General features: G+C 30.8%; 3 protein-coding genes across 4 annotated transcripts in view; 2 read left to right on the top strand and 1 right to left on the bottom strand.

Annotated features, from left to right (window-relative positions):
• Positions 1-318: 318 nt before the first annotated feature.
• On the top strand, positions 319-2,872 carry LOC139514949 (uncharacterized). Of its 2 annotated transcripts, none has more exons than XM_071304533.1 (4): positions 319-415; positions 646-732; positions 1,982-2,168; positions 2,785-2,872. In XM_071304533.1, exons 2-4 carry the CDS (start codon positions 652-654, stop codon positions 2,832-2,834), a joined length of 318 nt encoding a protein of 105 aa, XP_071160634.1. In that variant the 5' UTR covers positions 319-415; positions 646-651; the 3' UTR covers positions 2,835-2,872. The 2 variants fall into 2 exon arrangements, with proteins under 2 accessions (XP_071160634.1, XP_071160633.1); XM_071304532.1 differs by lacking the exon at positions 319-415 and adding an exon at positions 448-504.
• Positions 2,873-6,579: 3,707 nt separating this feature from the next.
• Positions 6,580-10,149, top strand: LOC139517506 (kyphoscoliosis peptidase-like). Its single transcript, XM_071308660.1, has 5 exons — positions 6,580-6,650; positions 7,081-7,310; positions 7,752-7,867; positions 8,193-8,309; positions 9,128-10,149. Exons 2-5 carry the CDS (start codon positions 7,089-7,091, stop codon positions 10,089-10,091), a joined length of 1,419 nt encoding a protein of 472 aa, XP_071164761.1. The 5' UTR covers positions 6,580-6,650; positions 7,081-7,088; the 3' UTR covers positions 10,092-10,149.
• A 2,286-nt stretch (positions 10,150-12,435) lies between these two features.
• The window catches only part of LOC139517505 (protein ECT2-like), a 33,134-nt gene continuing 23,018 nt past the window's right edge, over positions 12,436-22,551 (bottom strand). Inside the window, exons 17-21 of the mRNA XM_071308659.1 lie at positions 22,104-22,242; positions 18,661-18,824; positions 16,556-16,647; positions 15,731-15,890; positions 12,436-15,273 (exon numbers count right to left, since the gene is read on the bottom strand). Of these exons, the coding sequence (XP_071164760.1) occupies positions 15,160-15,273; positions 15,731-15,890; positions 16,556-16,647; positions 18,661-18,824; positions 22,104-22,242 (669 nt within the window). The 3' untranslated portion in view covers positions 12,436-15,159. The remainder of the gene's footprint in view (positions 15,274-15,730; positions 15,891-16,555; positions 16,648-18,660; positions 18,825-22,103; positions 22,243-22,551) is intronic.

Raw genomic sequence — 22,551 nt, 5'->3', positions numbered from 1 at the left:
AGGCACCTACATGCTACATTCACCCTTAACCGAAACAGTCGTATTACATTACATTAAGAAAGACACACTATAAAAGTGCAATTGGAATGTCATTACTTGGTCTAAACACATATTAACAAAAGCAATAACCATACATTGGACGAATAAATTTCAACTATGACACAATATAAATACTATATTGATAACGATAAAGAGGGGTGCACTTATAACTCAGTGACATTTACTTCTTGATAATAACTACAGCAAATTGCTACACTTTAAAATGGAACACTAATTTTCAAATGAATTTGAAATAAAAAACATAATTACATCTATATCCTTATAGTTAATATTCATTTTATATCATTATTATTGTTAATCCGACTGACACGTGTGTCTGATTTTATTTCTTTCAACAGCAAGCATAAAACAAATAGTAAGTTAAAGAAGTATTTATATTTTGTATGTTGTGTATAGTAATGATATGAACGAGTTGTTCACTATGATTGAGTAAATATTATGCAGGTAATCTTTTAATACTTTATGTGGATAATATTTCTGTCTAGACTTTTGTTATTGAAAGCATTTTCATTTTTGTTTTTGTAGATACAGTAGTCGAATTTACACCAATAATCATTATTAACTGGTATTTTTTTTATTTTACAGGGCAAAATGCAATTTGTCTTATTTCTTGCAATTATGATTTCGTTGAGCGTGGTTTCTAACTCATCGCCACTTCATAGAATGAAGGATGTAAGTAGACCTGTCTCGTTATGTTTAAGTTATATCCATTAAATGAATATGATATTGATTTTCCACACAACTCACCAGAAGGAACATTGCATGATTGTAACAAAACCTAAACCAAGAAACAATTAAAGGCAGTATCGAACTAGATCTGAATGTCGATACCGGTACAACAATATATAATGCACATTACCACGTTTGGATCATAAGGGAGATGAGATACATGTAATAACTTTTTAGGTTGAAAGTAATACACGATTGGTATGATGCATAAATGATAAAAACTTAAAATATAGGCTTGCTATTCTGATAGAAATATCGGTAGTATCAACATTAACCATATATGAAAAACAAATATACTGTTTGAGTAAAAGATGATTATGAACTTTGGATCTGTAAAAATAACAGAATAGTGGTGTTTTTTTTCTTTTGAGACAACCATCTGTAAAAATCAGTCATATGCGGTAAATAATTTAGGTAAACATAACTCTTGATATACATTCGTTAACGAAAAATCAAACAGCAAATATACTAAAATATTAAATTTTAACAGCACAGTAAATACGCTCAATACTTAACTCTCAATTAAACTTAAAAACCCATGAATCCGAATTATTTCAACTAGACCGCCTCGCAAAAAACTGTATGCTATATCGCGTCATGATATTTTCAAAGTATTCTTATTTTATATATAGATTTTATGATATTATTTGTCTTTTTACGTCATTTTCGGTTGAAGCTAATTTTTACCAAATTGCCGCGATAGATAATACAATTCAAAACTTCAGTTGTAAATATAACCGATACAGTTTTACTGTATCACATGCACATTTCGACAATTTTCATTAGAGCGATGCTCAATGCCAAATATTTGAGACCCTAAAGCAAAACACACACATTTTGACGTGCTAATATTACTGAAATAGAAACAAATTGATATAGATACAAAAGTAAAGCTGTAATTCGGCGAATCAGCGATATGCACGAGAAGATATAATCTTCAATCACAATTTATTTCCAAGGTTTGCATAGCAGCCAATCAAACAATATCCATATCCTCATGTAAGTATCGAGTTTAATTATTTGATAAACCACTTCATTGTTAGGCTTTAACTGTAGATATCTAAGTGCAAGATTTTCTCGCTGCGTTGTAGACCTACTGAATAGATGGCCTTCCGTTTTTTTCTGCTCTTTGGACGGTTTGTTGTCTCTTTTACATATTCCCCATTTCCAATTCCCAATTTTCTGATTACAGAGTCTTACTAAACAAGATTGCAGGAATATGATGAGAACTCCTGAATTTGATGACAACTATAGTACGTGGACGGAACAAATGTGCCTATTTTGGGTGTACGGGTTTGAACAAAAGGAAGCAGAACGGTATGCAACTGCAACTATTGAAGATGGAGATCTAGATAAAAATGGTGCGATTGACGGTGAAGGTATTTTTTAAGTATTGATTAGAATTTTATATAGAAATTCGTTTTTTTTTTTTAAATTAAACTATTATGCATTTAATCTTTGTATAACAAATAAAAACGCATTTGCAAAAATGTCAAATTAATCGAAAATCATCGTTTGAATCTAGGAACTCTTTGACTGTGCATTTTTACTTTTTATTGAAAAAAAAGATGAACAAAAAACACGAACTCTAAGGAAATTTCAAAACGAAAAGTCTCTTAACAAATGGCAGAATCAAACGCTCAAACACATCAAACGAATGGATAACAACTGTCATAGTTCTGATTTGGTACAGGCATTTCATTATGTAGACAAAGGTTGATAAAATCTGGCCTTAAGGCTACATTATTTTTTTTGTATGAGAATCGCGTTAAATTTCTTTATATTGACAACAGTGTGTGAACTAAGTAAACAGACAAATTGGGTTAAAATGTCAAGCCGCACCTGATAAATAATTCAGAGAGAGAAAATGAATATTTATTTACAGTTAAGTGGGAACCGTCTTGATTTTACATTTTCGAGGAAGAATATGAGCAATACTGTGTTATATACCTCCCTTCAATTTATAGAATATCAGGGATTTTATTCCTTTTTCAGAATTGTTTGGAAGACCAAACCCAGAAAAGAGAGAGAATATAACAGCTTAATTATGGTCTACCTCACGAAAATAAAATAAATCATTTAATGTCTTCTTGTAATGTTTTTCCAAACAAATGTAAAAATCCTTTACAAGAAATTGATGCAATAAACTTGAAACTGTTGCGATATAACAAGGTAACTGAAGGATTTCGATAAATCGACGGGTTAGAGTGGGTAAAACTTTCATTATTAGAATTTAATTTTGTTATCACGGTGTTTAAGTAGCCCATAATCTCTTTGGTGGACAATTGAACTAAAATATAAAACAAACAATTTGGATTACAGATTTTGAAATAGACTTTACCAAAAACATTGTAGATCATTAGCCGTTTTTTAAACATAACAAGAATAACTAAAAACATTGGATTTATTGTAATTATTGGTTTCCGTCTGATTAAGCCTGAAAGTATTTTTTGGGGGGTGGGGGGGGGGGGGATTCAAAACTTAAAGTCCCCAATCACATGGGAAAATTCAAATGATAAAACACATCAAACAAATGGACAACAACTGTCATATTACTGAATTGGTACAGGCATTTTATTGTGTAGAAAATGGTTGATTTAACCTGGTTTTAATGCGCTAAACCTCTCACTTGTATGACAGTCGCATAAAATTCCATTATATGTACAACGATGCGTGAACAAAACAGTCAACACTGTGTCACAATCTCAAAACAAACAAATATTAAACAAAAAAGCACAAAAAGCATCTTTGACTATCAAATTAGAAAAAAAAAAGCTTCGCGTGTTAGGCGTCATACAATTTAAACGTCACATATGAAGGACTATAAAATAATTTTGCCGTTCAATGTTTTTTTCCAAAATTATAATTTCACATAATGGTGGTATACCGGGTAAAAATCATAAGTATGTTAGAACTAATTTCAGAAACAGACCGAGATTTAAAATTATCAAGAAATTCTTATGGTTAATACCCCTACGCGATTAAAATAATTAAGTCGTTTAAAGTATTTTGAACTTTATAATAGAACAATAACATAATGACATATAATAGAACAATAACATAATGACATATAATATAACAAAGACATAATGACATATAATATAACAATAACATAATGACATATAATATAACAATAACATAATGACATATAATATAACAATAACATAATGACATATAATATAACAACTATTCAAATGAAAGTGAAACAGTGAAAATAATAATCAGCTTTTAGCAGCCAGTATGGTTCAATTCATGTGACCTCCGGTTTAACCCTTTAGCTATAGATGCATTACGCATAAATTTTGCATGTTCAGCTATTAAAAGGAAAATAATGTCAACATTAAAAGTGAATCAAATGTAAATCATTTGATTGACTGATCCGATCAACAAAAACTGATTCTTTACAGATACAGGTAAAAACGATAACTTCAAGTTACATATAGTTTTACCGATAGTATGAAATTAAATAAACCTAAAAAAATCCAATTGCACGAGTTCGCTATCTATTTATGTCAGTTATACCGGACCAAACAGTAAAAGTAATATTAATGATAGAACAAAGACAAATGAAAGTCATCACTATACATGTGTATGTGCTTGAACGTCTCGAACTTTTACAGTTGGGTTTTTTTGGCACTTTTTGTTTACCATTTTGGGCTAATTTGGCGGATTAAGTGTCGGTGATAAATTTATTCATATTTTTTCTAGACAATAGGCAATGTAGAGCCCGACGTATTGTAAGGTGAATGTCAAACCTTGTCGTTAGAACAATTTAAAATATGTTTTCTTTTCTCTTGTTCAATCATTAATGAAAGTGAAATAGTGAAAATAATAATCAGCTTTCAGCAGCCAGTATGGTTCAATTCATGTGACCTCCGGTTTAACCCTTTATCTACAGATGTATTACGCATAAATTTTGCATGTTCAGCTATTAAAAGGAAAATAATGTCAACATTAAAAGTGAATCAAATGTATATATTTAAATTGACTGATCCGATCAACAAAAACTAATTCTTATACAGGTAAAAACGATTACTTACATATAGTTTTACCGATAATATAAATTTTAAAAAACCAAGAAAAATCCAATTGCACGAGTTCGCTATCTATTTATATCTATATTTTTGTTCAGTTATATCGGACCAAACAGTAAAAGTTATATTAATGATAGAACAAAGACAAATGAAAGTCATCACTCTACATGTTTATGTGCTTGAACGTCTCGAACCTTTACAGTTGTTTTCTTTGGCACTTTTTGTTTACCATTTTGGGCTAATTTGGCGGATTAAGAGTCGGTGATAGATCTTTGGAAATCGCTGTAAAATGTATTCATAATTTTTCTAGTAAATAGGCAATGTAGACGTATTGTAAGGTGAATGTCAAACCTTGTCGTTTGAACCATTTAAAATATGTTTTTTTTTTCTCTTGTTCAATCATTAATGAAGGTGAAATAGTGAAAACAATAATCAGCTTTTAGCAACCAGTTTGGTTCAATTCATGTGACCTCCGGTTTAACCCTTTAGCTATAGATGTATTACGCATAAATTATGCATGTTCAGCTGTTAAAAGGAAAATAATGTCAGCATTAAAAGTGAATCGAATGTAAATAATTTCGATTGACTGATCCGATCAACAAAAACTAATTCTTATACAGGTTATAACGATAACTTACATATAGTTTTACCGGTAATATGATTTAACAAATCTAGAAAAATCCAATTGCACGAGTTCGCTATTTATTTATATCTATATTTTTGTTTAGTTATATTGCTCATATGACCGTCGCCAGTCTTCGGAGTTCAATTCATTGGTTAATTAGATTACGTTTAGACTAAAATACACACGAACCGATGATACATATTATCGAGCCTATGTCTTATTAGTTGTTTAATTTAGACTTTTTTTATAAATTTGATATACCTTTTATGTTAGAACTCAAATATTGGAATTTGAGTTAAATTGTTTAACATGAAATTGACTGATAATGCCTCTTGATAGTCAAAATATACAATTAAGAACAAGTATTAGAATGTCCGTCCTCCGTGTGAGAGGACAAAATCCCGCTCTATTTTGTAGAACCGTGATATGTCGCGAAAAAAGGCAAAATAAGATACATAGTGCAGTCATGGAATTATGCACCTATGGAGCAGCCAAAACAGGATACTTATGCTGATTCCAGTTCTGTTCAGTGCTATGGTTTACAATTAATTGTAAATAATGAACACATTAATTATGTTTTCTTTGAAACTATAACTGTGCCATTTATTTCTTGTTATATCTGTATACCATTGTATTGACAAAGGTTTATCAGAATAAAGTTATATATATATATGAACATATATATAATATGTGTATAAGAAAATTTATCATTTTAAATTTGGATATATATATTTAGTCGCTATCATTTTATATTTCTTAATTAAAATAGAAATGTCAATGGGCAAATCTTGTTAAATCGTAAAATTACAATTGTGTGTATGTTGCTTTTACTGCAAATAAGAATAACTTTTAGATATTTTAATTTAGTATATCTAGAGTTATGTCCTTCATTTTCCGATTTGGGAATATCTCAAGGAAAAAATGCGATTGATAAAATAAAGATAAAGATCCCCGTTTCGTTTATATCAAATATATTTGGAACGTACTTTAAAATAGGATATATCAGTTGAACTGTGGGATATGTAAGTAGTTGTTTTTAAAAAAGACAATGCAGTTCACGCTTTTAGATTCTTTTGAATTCAATTAAATAATTGTAAAACGATCGTTTTATATAGTTTGTTGTTTAGTTTAAGCGTGATTACACACATGTGTGTGGTTGTTAGGTAGACATCGAGTAATTTAAAAAGAAATTTCTAATTACAGTAAGTATTTTATAATTTTATAATCTACGGAGACAGAGTATGCAAATAAAATGAAGGTTCAGCGCGTGGTAATTGTCAATTTCCAATTACTATAATGACAAAAAGATGTGGTATTCATATAAATGCCAATGAGACAATCTATCAAGGGTCAAATGAAGTTGATGTAAGCAAACACTAGTATATTCCGAGTACTAATGCACAAAAACGTCTGTATATTATAAGTCTTTTATTTGATGTTCGATATTTTTTCACGGTATTTGGTTTACTAGAATCATTTTACAACAAGCAAAAACATTGGCCATTTTCTTCTTTAACAAAAAAGCAAGCTTTTATTATCTTTTATTAAGTAAAATGGAAATATGACACAAATATAAAAATATAAAAATTTTCCTAGTTATAAAGTAATACTTCTTTATATTATTAAATGTAGTCTACAAAATGGGATGTAACCCATCCATTGAGGTTCATGTTGAAGCTGACGACATTCAAGATGGTGATGTTGTTGGGTGCTTCTGCGGGGGAATCTCTCAAGGGTGCATGGGTAGACTGAAAAACGCACCTGTTCCATATATTCTACGAGCGCCTACTGGAAAGAAAAAAGAAATCATCAAGTATTCAGATATAGAAAAGTTCAAAGAAATTGATGATCATGCTTTGAATGTAAGTTCACAAACTTATTACATGTGTGTGTTTGTGTTTTCTTGTGTATTTAGGTGGGTGTTTTTTTTATGTTCATTGGAAAGATTACCTATTATACTGCTACTTTATAAATTCATGCTGTATTTTCGATTTAGCGCATCTAGTAGGTAGTGCGTTTCTGTAATCATTCAGTACATCAAAACCAAGACGTTGTGCTTCGTAATACAGATATATATATATTTTTAAATCATTTAGGAAAACTTCAATAATGAAATATATTATGATTTTTGACGAAAAATTCAAATCTAATCGCCGTATATTATGACGTTGTAAGATGACAGTATGCAGATGTCTGAAAAGGAATCGTATATATATATCTAGTTATAATGTATGTGTTTATTGTACTTCCCTGCAATGTCCGTTACTTTGACCTCCATTCTCAGTATTGATATTATATTCCAGGTTCCAGGGTCAGCATTGAAGTCCATCAAAAGCTTAACGAAATATCTGGTAGCAATATGTGATACTGACAAAGAGAAAGTTCGATCATTCTTTGTATGGATAACAGCAAATATTTCGTGAGTAACATTGAAATAATAACATGCATGTATATACATCCTGCATATTTATTTTCTTTGGTATTCAATTTTCAAAGTTTTAAGTACAAGAACCGTCATCCTTTTATTACACTATTCCATGGTCACACATGACACAATACGAATACTTATTGTGCAACATGACGAAACAAGGAATACATTCTTTTAATTTCTTTTTGTATGTTTTTTTTAGTGAGCGGAGGTTAACGGGAGAGAGAGCAGGTGTTTTTTCCCTATCAGTTCAGTGTTAAGTGTGTCTAAATGAATGCAACGATTTTCAATTATTTCTTTTTCTTAATATTTTAAGGTATGAAACATCGAACAATAAAGGTGGTGGCGAGTCCCTGACAGACCCTAATACTGTGTTCCGCAGACGAGCAGGAGATGCGGTCGGCTATTGCAACCTGTTCGCAACAATGTGCAAGTAAGTATTCATTGTATGCAAAACATAAAATTACTTTTTTACTATAGTTATTGGATTTTTAAATTTTTTTTTTCTTTGCTTGGCTTTGTTTTTTCTGGGTTTTATTTCTTATTTAAATAATTTAATTGTCTATTCTGTGCAGATATGCTTTGAAAAGGGACCTCTAGGCTTTGTTAGTTTTGTGCGTTTTTCTATTTTATTTTTTGGTTCATTAATGTACGTTTCGGTGTCATATTGCTAAACGAGTATGCATCAGTTTATCTAAAGCGCGAATCAGGTGCAGATTTTCCCGCTGTGTTGAAGAACCATTGACAACCTTGAGCAGTTTCTTGTTTTTTGGTTCCCCATTTCCATTCTCAATTCTATGTGTATTGTGCTTTTCTATTTGTAATGTAGAGAGGTTTCTAAATTTTAAAAACTAAAAATTTTGTAAAATAATGAATGGAATCATTTAATTTGTTAACTCAAAGATATATCAGCTACAATGATCAATGATATTGATTGACATATAATTCAAAAAGAACCATTTTACCCAATTTAAAAATACAACTTATTAACAACTTTGTATTTATTAGACATCTTGCAGCGTAATACATTGTTGGGTAAACTTGTTGCTCATATCTAAATTTTAATGAAAAGATCCAAAAAGGATCTATATATATATTAGTACAATGTATGTAGTTTTGCATAAGTTTGAAGGCCTAGCGCAAAAAGACAAGGCAAAATTTACTAGTAACTTTTTATTGAAATTCAGACCTGGCAAGACATAAAAAAAAATTATATTGTCAATAATTTTATTTGTATTATGTTTGTATCAGGAGTTCTGGTGTTCCTGTCGTGAATCTATCTGGTTTTGCAAAGCGCACGGACCACGATCCAGAAATACCTTACACACCACATGATTCTCCTGATCACGCATGGAATGCTGTCTTTGTCGACGACGATTGGCGGTTTGTCGACTGCTGTTGGGGAGCTGGTTACGAAGATGAAACTTGTTATTGGGTAAGGAAATACGAAGAATTCTGGTTCCTTACAGATCCAGATAAATTCATCAACGATCATTATCCATGGACAAGCTCTGATAGAAAGATCAACAATAATTGGCAGCTTCTCAAACAACCAATCACTTTAGCTGAATACAACAAACTTGTCAAGCTCGAAGAAACTGCAAAGGATTGGGGATTAGACTTTTCGCATAAAGAGCCTATTCTTATATTTAGGAAAGAAGTTCACATAACCATTACTGCCAGCATTCTTGTTAGAAACATAACATGCGCAATGGAGACCATAGATCATGTGAAAATGGATGATTACACGTTAGTTTATCAATTTGACACTCTTACATACAGTGTTCAAGCCAGACCTCCGTCCCCAGGAACCTATGTACTTAGAATTTACGGGAAGAAAGATGGCGAGATGTCACAGCCGGCGCAGTTAATGGTTAAATATCTACTAAAATGCACGGACGTTAACAACTACGTAAAGTCTCTGCCATATGTTTTTACACATGCGCAAACTTATCATGTTACCCTCCATGAACCACATGCTCGAGAGCTTCCAGCAAAGTCCAAAGTTAAAATCCGTCTGTCTTCACAGTACCTTCGACAAATCATGGTGGAAAACATCCCTCTAGAATGCGATGAAAACGGAACCTGGGAAGGAAAAATAACAACACCCCAGTCTGGAGATGCCATCGTTATATATGGTAGTACTTCTGATGATGCAAATGGAAAATTTCATTCACTTTACAAATTTTACATTGTCGATAAAAAGCCAAAATAGATTCAATTCTATTATAGACATTCGTAGATAAATATATGCTATTAAATGTGATTTTGTCTTAGTTATTTTATCTATTTTTCGATCTATAATTTTTTTATTTCACAAAGCTTTGAATGCCATACGCATAAAAAAAACATACTATGTTAAATCTTTTTATTTGAAATATGCTTAGACTGTCATCAACGAAACATAATAATGTTAAAACAACATTTTGATTGGTTGCAATATAATTCAAAGCACGTTCTTATCACTGGAAAGTCTTTTATATTTCGTTTTTAAATATTTCTGTGAAGCAAGCAAAATCTGGCATAGCAACGCAATACTAGTACATGGAATTCAGGGAGTGCACATTATCCATATAAAAAAATCTTGATCAACACTTGTTACTGATCAAATCGTTGTATTGATCATGCCTTCTAATGTGTAATTGAAAATGAGGAAACAATCAAACAAACGAAAGAGACCAAACAAATTTCACTTAGGGGGAATCGAGACAACAAACTAACATAAAAGTTGGTATCATAAAAACAAACAAAAATCAAACAATAAGACTTCAGTCAAGGAGGGACTTAATATTACAATTCCTATACCAGACTAAAACAAAAATAAATGAATACATATATAACTTATTGGAACTAAAATAATTATTAAACCACTTATAAAACAAATTGTTAAAGGCAATAAGTTTGTTATTCCCATGAATCTTTGAGTTCACAGATGGATCTTACAGTGGAGATGTCAGTTAGATTTCCTTCCCCTTTTTCACTCAAAGACCGAGTCAAAATCGGATAAATGTTGAAACTTATCAATATATCCATGAAACCATAAAGGTATTCAATGCCACTTATTAATATTTCAATGTCTTATTGAAAGTCTCACCTATACTTAATATTATTAATGCTTCGAAAATGAAGTCAAATGTCAAGGTTAGAGAAACCTTGTAAGATACATTTTTTACACCAAATTTAGTTGACCTATTTCTAGTTTTATTTAAGAAACATACCTATTCATGATAAGTAAAAAATTGCCAATGAGCTAATCGTCAGATGAACACTGCAAAACAACCATACACCAAGGTTACATTCAGTCTACACACAAAATCAAATATAGTTGATGTAGTACTTGTGTGAAGCGAACGCACTCACGGCAATTTTACGATGACAAATGAATCATGAAAATGAGGTCCAAGTCAGATAGTTATACACACCTCAAAAATCATTCTAAATACCAAATTAAATTCACCTTTCAGTTATGTATTAGAGAAACAGAATTAACAGCGATGACTTCGCTTTGATCACTGAATCATTTAATGATATCAAGGTCAGGTGAATCCTCTGCTTGACATTGATTCTATATACATATAGAAAATATGAAGATGTGGCATGATTGTCTACGAGACAAGCCACTACAAGAGACCAAATGACACAGCAATTAACAACTATAGGTCACCGTACAGCCTTCAACAATTAACAAAGACCATACAGCATAGTCAGCTACCAAAGGCCCTGTCAATAACCATGAATGAGATCAAGGACAAGAATCACGACTCTGAACAAGATATGAATAATCAATAACTGGTTGTTTGATGAAGCAAGGGGCATCATACAAATTCACCAATAAAGAGATCAATTGAACGTATGACCAAAATTGATCAAAATTGGTTTCCAATTTATTACTTTAGTTTGCATCAACCAAATAGTATGAAATTAAAGACAATTCCTATAACCACCAAACACAGTTCAATATCTATTTTGGATGGTGTCACGTTCACCTTTCTTGAGGTATGTCCCCGTAAAAAGTACAGAAATGGTAAATTAGCCATTTCCACTATCTAATTTAACTTTGCTGCAAATGTTATAAAACATTTTTGAACAATGAGAAGACTTCATACTCCAAGCTATCTCTAATGACAAAATACAGAAATAAATGTGATTTAGTTTCCAAGAAAACAATATGCAAGGTATGATTTTGCAATTTACAAGCAAGACATCCTATGGCCACCTTCTTGTATTTTTCTGGATACAGGACTTGTTACTTTCTATGACCGACCAGGGTAATCCTTAATGCCCCCTTTCAGTTGAACTTTTGTGGATAGTTGTCTCCTTGGCAATTATACTAAATCTCCTTATTTTTATGAGAGAAAGTAATATTTGAAAATACTTATTGACTGAGGTTATAACTTTTGATATTTCTTTGGTAAAAGGAAAATGGGTAATGTTTTCTAATGTTGAAATGTGATTTGATGATAGATGTGCAGACAGTAAACTCTATTACATCCACTATTGACAGGTGTCAAATGATCATATTGCTGGCTATATAATAACATTGAAAACAACACTTGATGTCTATTTTTAAATTTGTTTACTTTCTAAGCACTAATTTCTCTGGTTCACAACCGAATATTCAATACATACACGATTATAAAATGATATAAAATTTACACACTGATTTTTTTGTTTTGTATTTTCATGCATGCAAAAGTTTACCACATAAAATGACTTATCAGCTTTTGCAATCCATTTTTTCTTTCAAATTACTTGTTTTACATAAATAATATAACCATTAAATTAAAAACAGGACAGTGTATTCCTTTCCTTGTACAAATCATATATTATAATAATGATATTTAAATGGAAATTCATTTGAAATTTGACATTTTATTGATCATGTAAAAAGTGAATTGCCTATTTTCATTATTAAAACTGATTTATTTTAAATTACATTTAATTGAAATTACAAAGCAAACATTTACTATTTTCAAATACCTACCATATTAAAAAATGAAAATTAAGAAGGTGAAATGGTTTACTTTGAATAAAAATTACATTTGACAACCTTATTATCAATTACAGAGTGTTTTAACTAAAATGCTTATTTACAATATCTTACACATTAAATAAAAACAAAATGGATATGTATAAATAATATCAATTGAGGAACAGATTCAAATGTGAATAAAACATTTCAAAGAACAACTTATATCTTCAAATTCATATCACAGTAACTAAGGTCTGGTTATAACCTAAGAAGTAACTTGTCTTTGCTGTATAATATATCTCAGATAGAAAACACTGAATTGTAGGGGTTAAAAATTATTTTTGACACAAATTTGTATTTCTTGTTCTTTTTCTCCTATGCAAGTAAAAAGGGACAGTAATCATTTGGTAATTATGAGTTGTTTTATATGACTGTTTTGTCTATCTGTGCAAAACTTCACATGTGAAAAAGCAATTGTTTCTCATACATGTATGTGGAGAAACATAAATCGTGTCTTTATTTGGAAATGCTTACTTAAAACACTCAAACTAACACAAGGGGACAATAACTCTTACAAGGATTTAGAAAATTTTGATGGTTTTAGTCTAGCGAAATAGTTGAATTCTGAAACCGGCTGTTTAATCAAAAATAAGTAATGCTCCAACTTTTAACATGTTAAAAATTTAATACTGAAAGGTTTTAAATAACAGAACACATTTTTTTTATAATTTAAAAACAAATAGATTGTCATTCTTAAAATTGTGAATTGGTGGTCAGTAGACACAATTGACATTTATGTGTTCTTGAAGATTATTTTACAGTCAATTATGCTTATATTCATGGTTACTGACTGGATAAAGGGGAACTACAGATGTTTACAAATAATAGTGTAAGATAACTGAAGGGTAAGTTTTCATTTACCTTTTTTATTATTATCATTCATAAGGTGGCTTTGAATAATAAGATTAATTTAACATTTCTTAAAAAAAACATTTTTCTGGCAATGTATGGCACATTTGTTTGTAAGTTGTTTGTTAGTAAGTTTGTCATAAAGAGTTACTGTGGATTCACTTATTTTCGTATGTACCAATTTTTGTGGATTAAGGACAACTTGTATTTTTGAGATATCTTATTGCATGGTTTAACCGTTTTACAAAAGTCTGCATACAAGACATTAGAAAATTTTAACTTAATTCATCATCTAAATTGAAGGTTCTCATGTGGCTCCTAAAATCCACAAAAATTAGTATCCAACTAATAATACACTCAAGTAAAACATTTCTTGACATAGCACCATTGAAATTAAACATAATAAAAGAAAGGAGTAGAATGTAAAGCTTTAGATACAAAAGACAAGAGATGGAAATAGATAGAATATGTGTTATAATCTTCAATAATGCTTTAGATACAAAAGACAAGAGATGGAAATAGATAGAATATGTGTTATACTCTTCAATAATGCTTTGTTTCATAAATTGTTGGAATGTTTCAGTGAATCCAGCACTTAATATATATATTGTTTTGTTCATTTGTCATACATGTATTATGACTCATTTTCCTTTTACTCTGTTAACTTTATGGAGGAATGATAAGCAACATAACATTACTTCTTTAGCACAGCTGTAGGTTGTTTGATAATGTATTATGCTTCAAAATGTGCCGGTTTCTTAACACAAAACACTTAGCTCTAAATTTGAAAAACAGCTCCTATGAAAAGTAGTATATCTGTAAAATTCTTTAAGTGTGAAAAAGCAAATGTATCAGGTTTATCTCCATTCCAAAGGAATCAATTCAAACTGTAGAAGATTTTACATTGACAAGTTTTGCCATAGGTTGAAAGAACATCCTGCTATGGAAACTTCTCAAAATCAATCTGATCAAGAAATATAATAGAACATATACAACAATGTGTGTTCAATTTATATATATATATATATATTTCACATTGACAAACTTCAACATATATTAGAAACCCCTTTAATAAATGGATTTGCTTAACTATACTTAATATGAAGTCATTCTGCCCAGTTCGCCAAGTAAACGATAGATTTTGTGTTGACATATTTGTGACATACATGACAAAAGCATATTATGTTAGCCCAATTGAAAGCAATCACAAATAATTTTTAGCCTTTTTTTTTGGACTCTTTCAATTAAAATATATGTCTGTTGCATTTCAAGTAAATTAAGAATATATGTCTGATAGAGTAGATAAAAGATATAATGACTACCTGCCCTATATCCAGAAGGTACAAGAAGCATAAATATTAGTATAAAAATATCACATGGTATGGAATTTTTGATATATATGTTAGTCATTAGAATCCTTCAAAGAGTAACAATCTAAGCTAACAGAGTCTGGATCTTCATAAAGAGTCATTGTGCTGGGATAACTTGATAATGTTGATAATGTTGGTGACACTTCCTGAAAAATAAACAAAGAACATCAAATATGTATTTATAATTGTAAAGTTAGGAATCTGGTACTCAAAAATAGAATTTTTATTTACAGGAGGTTTTAGTCATTTTGATCAGAGCTTGAAGAGAGATGACAGTAAATATTAAATCTAACTCATACCCTTGTCATTTTTTTTAACCTTATATAATTTTTCGAACACAAAACTGAGATTATAAAAGTGAAGGACCTTGGGATATAAATGCTTTCCATTAATTGTGTACCAAAATTATTATTGTTTGATGTAAAGCTTAACATAAGGGCCCACTAATTTATGTAACCTTATAAAAGCTGATGTACCAAATATAACACAGAGGGAATTATATTGGTTTTTTTTAAAACAGTCATCTGAGAGAGATTCTTAAAAAGGATGTATATGAATTAAATAAAAAAATCTTTTGACCTTCTTCATGAACTATAAACTTACTGTAAGATCTATACAACTGGCTAATCTCTTCCCCCTTAGGTCTCCACCAGGTGAAGGGGGCACACCTCCTGGACTAAATACATGAGAAATACTAGATACAGCTCTCTTCAGCTTGGGTGTCTTGTTGAATGAGAATGCTCTACTGACCCTCTTCCCTAACCTAAAATAGTAATCAAAGTCTGTATATATATTGTATACTATAAATTATAATTCTTTTAAGCAAGATAATTGATAGTGTTTAACATCACGTTCAGTACTCTTGGATACATCATAACAGCCAGATTTAATTGGCAGAGATATCCAGAATAAAGCATGATGAAATTTATTTATATAGTACACTCATTTTTTTAGAGCAATTGTTTAACTATGTAAATGACTTAATCAGCTGCTTCCTTCAGGTGTCACAGAGACATAAGTTATAGATATTGTATTACAGGCCTACATAGTTGGAGTCAACATCTGACAGTCTAATGGTAGGTCATACCCTGGTGTTAAAAAAAGATCCACTGCATTTTTGTTTGATAAATACTTGCAACTTCTCAATCAAGCTTATCTTCAAAATGTAATTTACCTGCCTATCACTTTATACAGAAGCTATTTGATGATAAACATTTGAATCAACAGAATTTACTTATGATACAGTAGATGAGTAAATTAAAGGAAATGAGTTTATATAATATTTTCTTGATTTAAAAAATAATAATAGACAGATAATTGTATGCCATTGTCTACAGATTGTCAACCCTCTGCTACTTTCATAGCAGGCAAGACCAAACATTTTTCAAGTATATTAGTACATGTGACAATACAGTTTGATAACAATACCTAGCTGCTCTGCTTAGTGTATGGGTTTTTCTTTCTACTTCACTGGTACTTATCTGCAAGTCTTTACCCTCTACAGAAATAACGAGACTATCCTGAAAACAAATGCAAATCATTCTTATTACAGAGTATACACAAACTTCCAAATAAGCATTAATATGTCTGTCTAGACAAACCTACAAATCTGAGGAATAATTTAAAACTGAAAAGGAAAAATAGAACTGGGAATGTTTTAACATGGGATTCCTTTGTTGTTACTAACATTTTTCTTTTGATGCTATTCATTGAAAAGCAGTTGTGTCAATTAAACCTGGCATAGAATAATAGGAAAACTAATCAGTATTGTTGTCTAAATACAGCTAGAAAAAAAATCTTGTCTGAGGCTTAAATTAAAATATTGTTTGTTTGTCCTTTACCGACCGACCCTATAAATTCGTTCCGCCTGAAAATCTTTTATTTATGTTTACCAGCAAGATTTTATTTTATTTCATTTTTTGTTCCTACCAAAAATCTTATATTTGTATTTCCCGCTCAAAACTTTTTTACCGGAATTCTCAGGTTTTATCTTTCCTGTATAAGGTCTAGTCCGTTTGGTATCACATGAGCGTTTGACATGAATGAACACTTGCATTTGGAGTTTCAAAGCATTTGTTTGAAATCGATGTTGACAGCTTTGAAATCATGATTTAACGAACGTTACTCTGTGTCTTTATACATGAAGAGCAGGGTTCATTCAAAAAAAGTTCGTCCAATACTAAATTATCAACGTGTGTACAAAATATTTTGTAAACAGACTTTGTATCCTATGTAGGGATGGCCTTTGGTGGTCTGTAGATTAGGATGATTATGTTAATGATGCCTTCAACCAGCATTGATATATTCTGATTTATATCTGACATGAACCAAAGGTCTGTAAAGGGGAGAATATTTGGCAGTAAAATCGCCAAGTTTTTCCATACAAATCATTTATAAATGTGGTGTAAAATACGTGACAATTGAGTTTCAAGTCTTGAAGCATTTTTATTGGAAACACAGGCACACACAAAAATTTAAACACTCTAGATACTTTTTCTACTAGTAATGTACAATGTATTTATGCCCGGACATATTTTACCAGAACAAAGTTATTACTTACCTGCTTACAGAAAAACTTTAGGTTTGAACCTTGAAGTAAGCCTTCAAGGTACAGAGTACTATTAGTGCAAGTTAAAATTCTTAAAAATCCCAGGTATGTAAACGTTTAAAATATGCCGCATAACCCTATATTTTGAAATTTGAAAAAAAGTTGTAGTGCATATGAATTAACTTCACATTCTACATGATATTTTTTTTTCAAAACTTAGGACTATTATACTAATAGTCCTAGAAACTTATTAGCAAAAGCATACTTAAACAAAAGCAAATACAGACAAAAATGACATCATGCAGACTTTGTATCTATGTATAAAATATTATACCTACCTGCCTACCCATGACAAAAAATGTACCGAGCTAAGTTATTTTTTGGGAAAGAAAAATAAAATATTTTACCTACCTACCTACCCTGTTTCAAAACATAGGATCGGAAAAGGGCAAACAAACAATATTTTAATTTAGGCCTGAAATAGTGGTGTAGGGCAATATCAACCTTGTGTGTGTCTGCATTTCATCAGGTTATTTGTCACTTTTTCATTAAGCCCTAATATTATCACTTATCCTTGACAAATCCTTCATACCATTTCTCAGTAGAAATATGCAGCTTATGGTTAAATGAATGTGAACAGGCAAAAAAAAAAAATGTTTCATCACTGTATCAATTGAATCTGTATCAAAATGGGAGTGATTTGTCTAACCATATATTTTAAAGAACAATTCATTCAAAGTTGCTACATAGGAAAGATTCAACATAATTTAAATGTCACAGTCAGTTAAATCCCAAAACCTTCACATTTCTCTTTGAATATGATCACGAAATTTAAACTATCTCTAAATTCTCTCTTGCATTAAAGGATGTTAGATGAAAATATGACACAAAACAGGATTTCTAAAGTGTCTAAGATCTCCTAATGTCATATGTTCACTGTCATTGTTTATTAGTGGACACTAATGACCATTTAAATTAAACATACATAGTCTGATACGCAGTTCAAATTGACAATACTCTTCCCAACACTGGTAACAAATTCTTTCTTTGTTGTTTCTTCACTGTCGACCATAAAACTATATAATTTACTGCTTGTTCCCTTCGTATCTAAAGTACTTTTACAGATCAATCCAAAAGCATTCCGACAATCTGTAAAAACAATGTTAACTATAATCTGAAGGATTATACAAGAAAATATTTGTTTCATGTTTCAAAAGTTGGTCAGTATGTGTTTATTTCTTTGCATGAAAAGGAAATAAGCACATGTCAAATGTAATAATTATAATAAATGAATTATTTATGATAGATAATCTTAACAAATTATATATTTTTTCTTTTCAACAAGGTAACACTCTGCAATAAATCTATTTCATCTATACAGCAATATATATCCATACTTAAAAACAACATCGTTTTAAAGTATGGATAGTAAAATAAGAGATTTTATCAAAGTGGATGAATTTATCCAGAACAAGGGAAGACAAGCAAGTAATGTTAAATATTTGGTAATCAGCTAGAAATTAAATATTCAGTGCAAACAATGGAAAAAATATTGAAATCCAGTGTCACAACTATATCAGTCATTCTAATTTTAATTTGATTTAGATAACAGTAGAATGAAGATTGTCAAAAATTAAAACCTAATATAACATCTTGCTTAATGCCAGGTTAAAATGGTATAATTTTCAAAATAAGTAGGAGTACAAATCACTGTTTTCCATATTCGATTCAATAATGACCTGATTTGTACTAAGTAGGTTAAAAAATGTTCAAACAAAATTAGGAAATTCAATAAAATGTCAGCCTGGCATTAAAATGATTTCCATGACAGGGAAATAACTCTAAATGGTCTAATTAAAAGATGAATCACAGAATTGATCATGGCGACCAAATATTTTATAAAAAAAGGGTTAACAACCTCCCCAATCCTTCTGTAAGAAACACTATGAGGGTAATGGAATAGTCACTAAATGTTTGAAGACTTACCTTCAGTTTCATTACAATCTAACACCCGTTTTATTGTGGGTAACGTTATCAACACTAAATGTTTGAAGACTTACCTTCAGTTTCATTACAATCTAACACCCGTTTTATTGTGAGTAACGTTATCAACACTAAATGTTTGAAGACTTACCTTCAGTTTCATTACAATCTAACACCCGTTTTATTGTGAGTAACGTTATCAACACTAAATGTTTGAAGACTTACCTTCAGTTTCATTACAATCTAACACCCGTTTTATTGTGGGTAACGTTATCAACACTAAATGTTTGAAGACTTACCTTCAGTTTCATTACAATCTAACACCCGTTTTATTGTGGGTAACGTTATCAACACTAAATGTTTGAAGACTTACCTTCAGTTTCATTACAATCTAACACCCGTTTTATTGTGAGTAACGTTATCAACACTAAATGTTTGAAGACTTACCTTCAGTTTCATTACAATCTAACACCCGTTTTATTGTGAGTAACGTTATCAACACTAAATGTTTGAAGACTTACCTTCAGTTTCATTACAATCTAACACCCGTTTTATTGTGGGTAACGTTATCAACACTAAATGTTTGAAGACTTACCTTCAGTTTCATTACAATCTAACACCCGTTTTATTGTGGGTAACGTTATCAACACTAAATGTTTGAAGACTTACCTTCAGTTTCATTACAATCTAACACCCGTTTTATTGTGGGTAATGTTATCAACACTAAATGTTTGAAGACTTACCTTCAGTTTCATTACAATCTAACACCCGTTTTATTGTGGGTAACGTTATCAACACTAAATGTTTGAAGACTTACCTTCAGTTTCATTACAATCTAACACCCGTTTTATTGTGGGTAACGTTATCAACACTAAATGTTTGAAGACTTACCTTCAGTTTCATTACAATCTAACACCCGTTTTATTGTGAGTAACGTTATCAACACTAAATGTTTGAAGACTTACCTTCAGTTTCATTACAATCTAACACCCGTTTTATTGTGGGTAACGTTATCAACACTAAATGTTTGAAGACTTACCTTCAGTTTCATTACAATCTAACACCCGTTTTATTGTCGGTAATGGTATCAACACTAAATGTTTGAAGACTTACCTTCAGTTTCATTACAATCTAACACCCGTTTTATTGTGGGTAACGTTATCAACACTAAATGTTTGAAGACTTACCTTCAGTTTCATTACAATCTAACACCCGTTTTATTGTGGGTAACGTTATCAACACTAAATGTTTGAAGACTTACCTTCAGTTTCATTACAATCTAACACCCGTTTTATTGTGGGTAACGTTATCAACACTAAATGTTTGAAGACTTACCTTCAGTTTCATTACAATCTAACACCCGTTTTATTGTCGGTAATGGTATCAACACTAAATGTTTGAAGACTTACCTTCAGTTTCATTACAATCTAACACCCGTTTTATTGTGGGTAACGTTATCAACACTAAATGTTTGAAGACTTACCTTCAGTTTCATTACAATCTAACACCCGTTTTATTGTCGGTAACGTTATCAACACTAAATGTTTGAAGACTTACCTTCAGTTTCATTACAATCTAACACCCGTTTTATTGTCGGTAACGTTATCAACACTAAATGTTTGAAGACTTACCTTCAGTTTCATTACAATCTAACACCCGTTTTATTGTGGGTAACGTTATCAACACTAAATGTTTGAAGACTTACCTTCAGTTTCATTACAATCTAACACCCGTTTTATTGTCGGTAATGGTATCATCACTAAATGTTTGAAGACTTACCTTCAGTTTCATTACAATCTAACACCCGTTTTATTGTGGGTAACGTTATCAACACTAAATGTTTGAAGACTTACCTTCAGTTTCATTACAATCTAACACCCGTTTTATTGTGAGTAACGTTATCAACACTAAATGTTTGAAGACTTACCTTCAGTTTCATTACAATCTAACACCCGTTTTATTGTCGGTAACGTTATCAACACTAAATGTTTGAAGACTTACCTTCAGTTTCATTACAATCTAACACCCGTTTTATTGTCGGTAATGGTATCAACACTAAATGTTTGAAGACTTACCTTCAGTTTCATTACAATCTAACACCCGTTTTATTGTGGGTAACGTTATCAACACTAAATGTTTGAAGACTTACCTTCAGTTTCATTACAATCTAACACCCGTTTTATTGTGGGTAATGTTATCAACACTAAATGTTTGAAGACTTACCTTCAGTTTCATTACAATCTAACACCCGTTTTATTGTCGGTAACGTTATCAACACTAAATGTTTGAAGACTTACCTTCAGTTTCATTACAATCTAACACCCGTTTTATTGTCGGTAACGTTATCAACACTAAATGTTTGAAGACTTACCTTCAGTTTCATTACAATCTAACACCCGTTTTATTGTGGGTAACGTTATCAACACTAAATGTTTGAAGACTTACCTTCAGTTTCATTACAATCTAACACCCGTTTTATTGTCGGTAATGGTATCATCACTAAATGTTTGAAGGGCTTCTGAGGTGTTTTGTGAGTGGCTGGACTTTTCATGCTAGTGGAATATTTCGACCGCCGTTTGCACATCTAAAATGTTTATCAATGTGAAAATATGTTATAATTTCATTTCAAACTAATCCAAAACCTTTTTCACACATAAAACTGTAATTTCAATGTCCAGTGGCCAGAGAAATATATATAAGATGTGGTATAATTGCCAATAAGACAGAGTTCAAATGACATAAAGAAAGCCTGAGTTGCATTACAATGTATGGGACCTCTCTTAAATAATCTCATTGAAAAGTTAGTTTTTGAAATAGTTTATAATCTCATTGAAAAGTAAGTTTTTGAAATAGTTTATAATCTCATTGAAAAGTTAGTTTTTGAAATAGTTTA

This window comes from Mytilus edulis, chromosome 3, assembly GCF_963676685.1.
Source record: "Mytilus edulis chromosome 3, xbMytEdul2.2, whole genome shotgun sequence".
Classification (NCBI taxonomy): Eukaryota; Metazoa; Mollusca; class Bivalvia; order Mytilida; family Mytilidae; genus Mytilus; species Mytilus edulis.
Note: the sequence above shows the minus strand (reverse complement) of the source record. Positions and strands in the feature narration are given on the sequence as shown.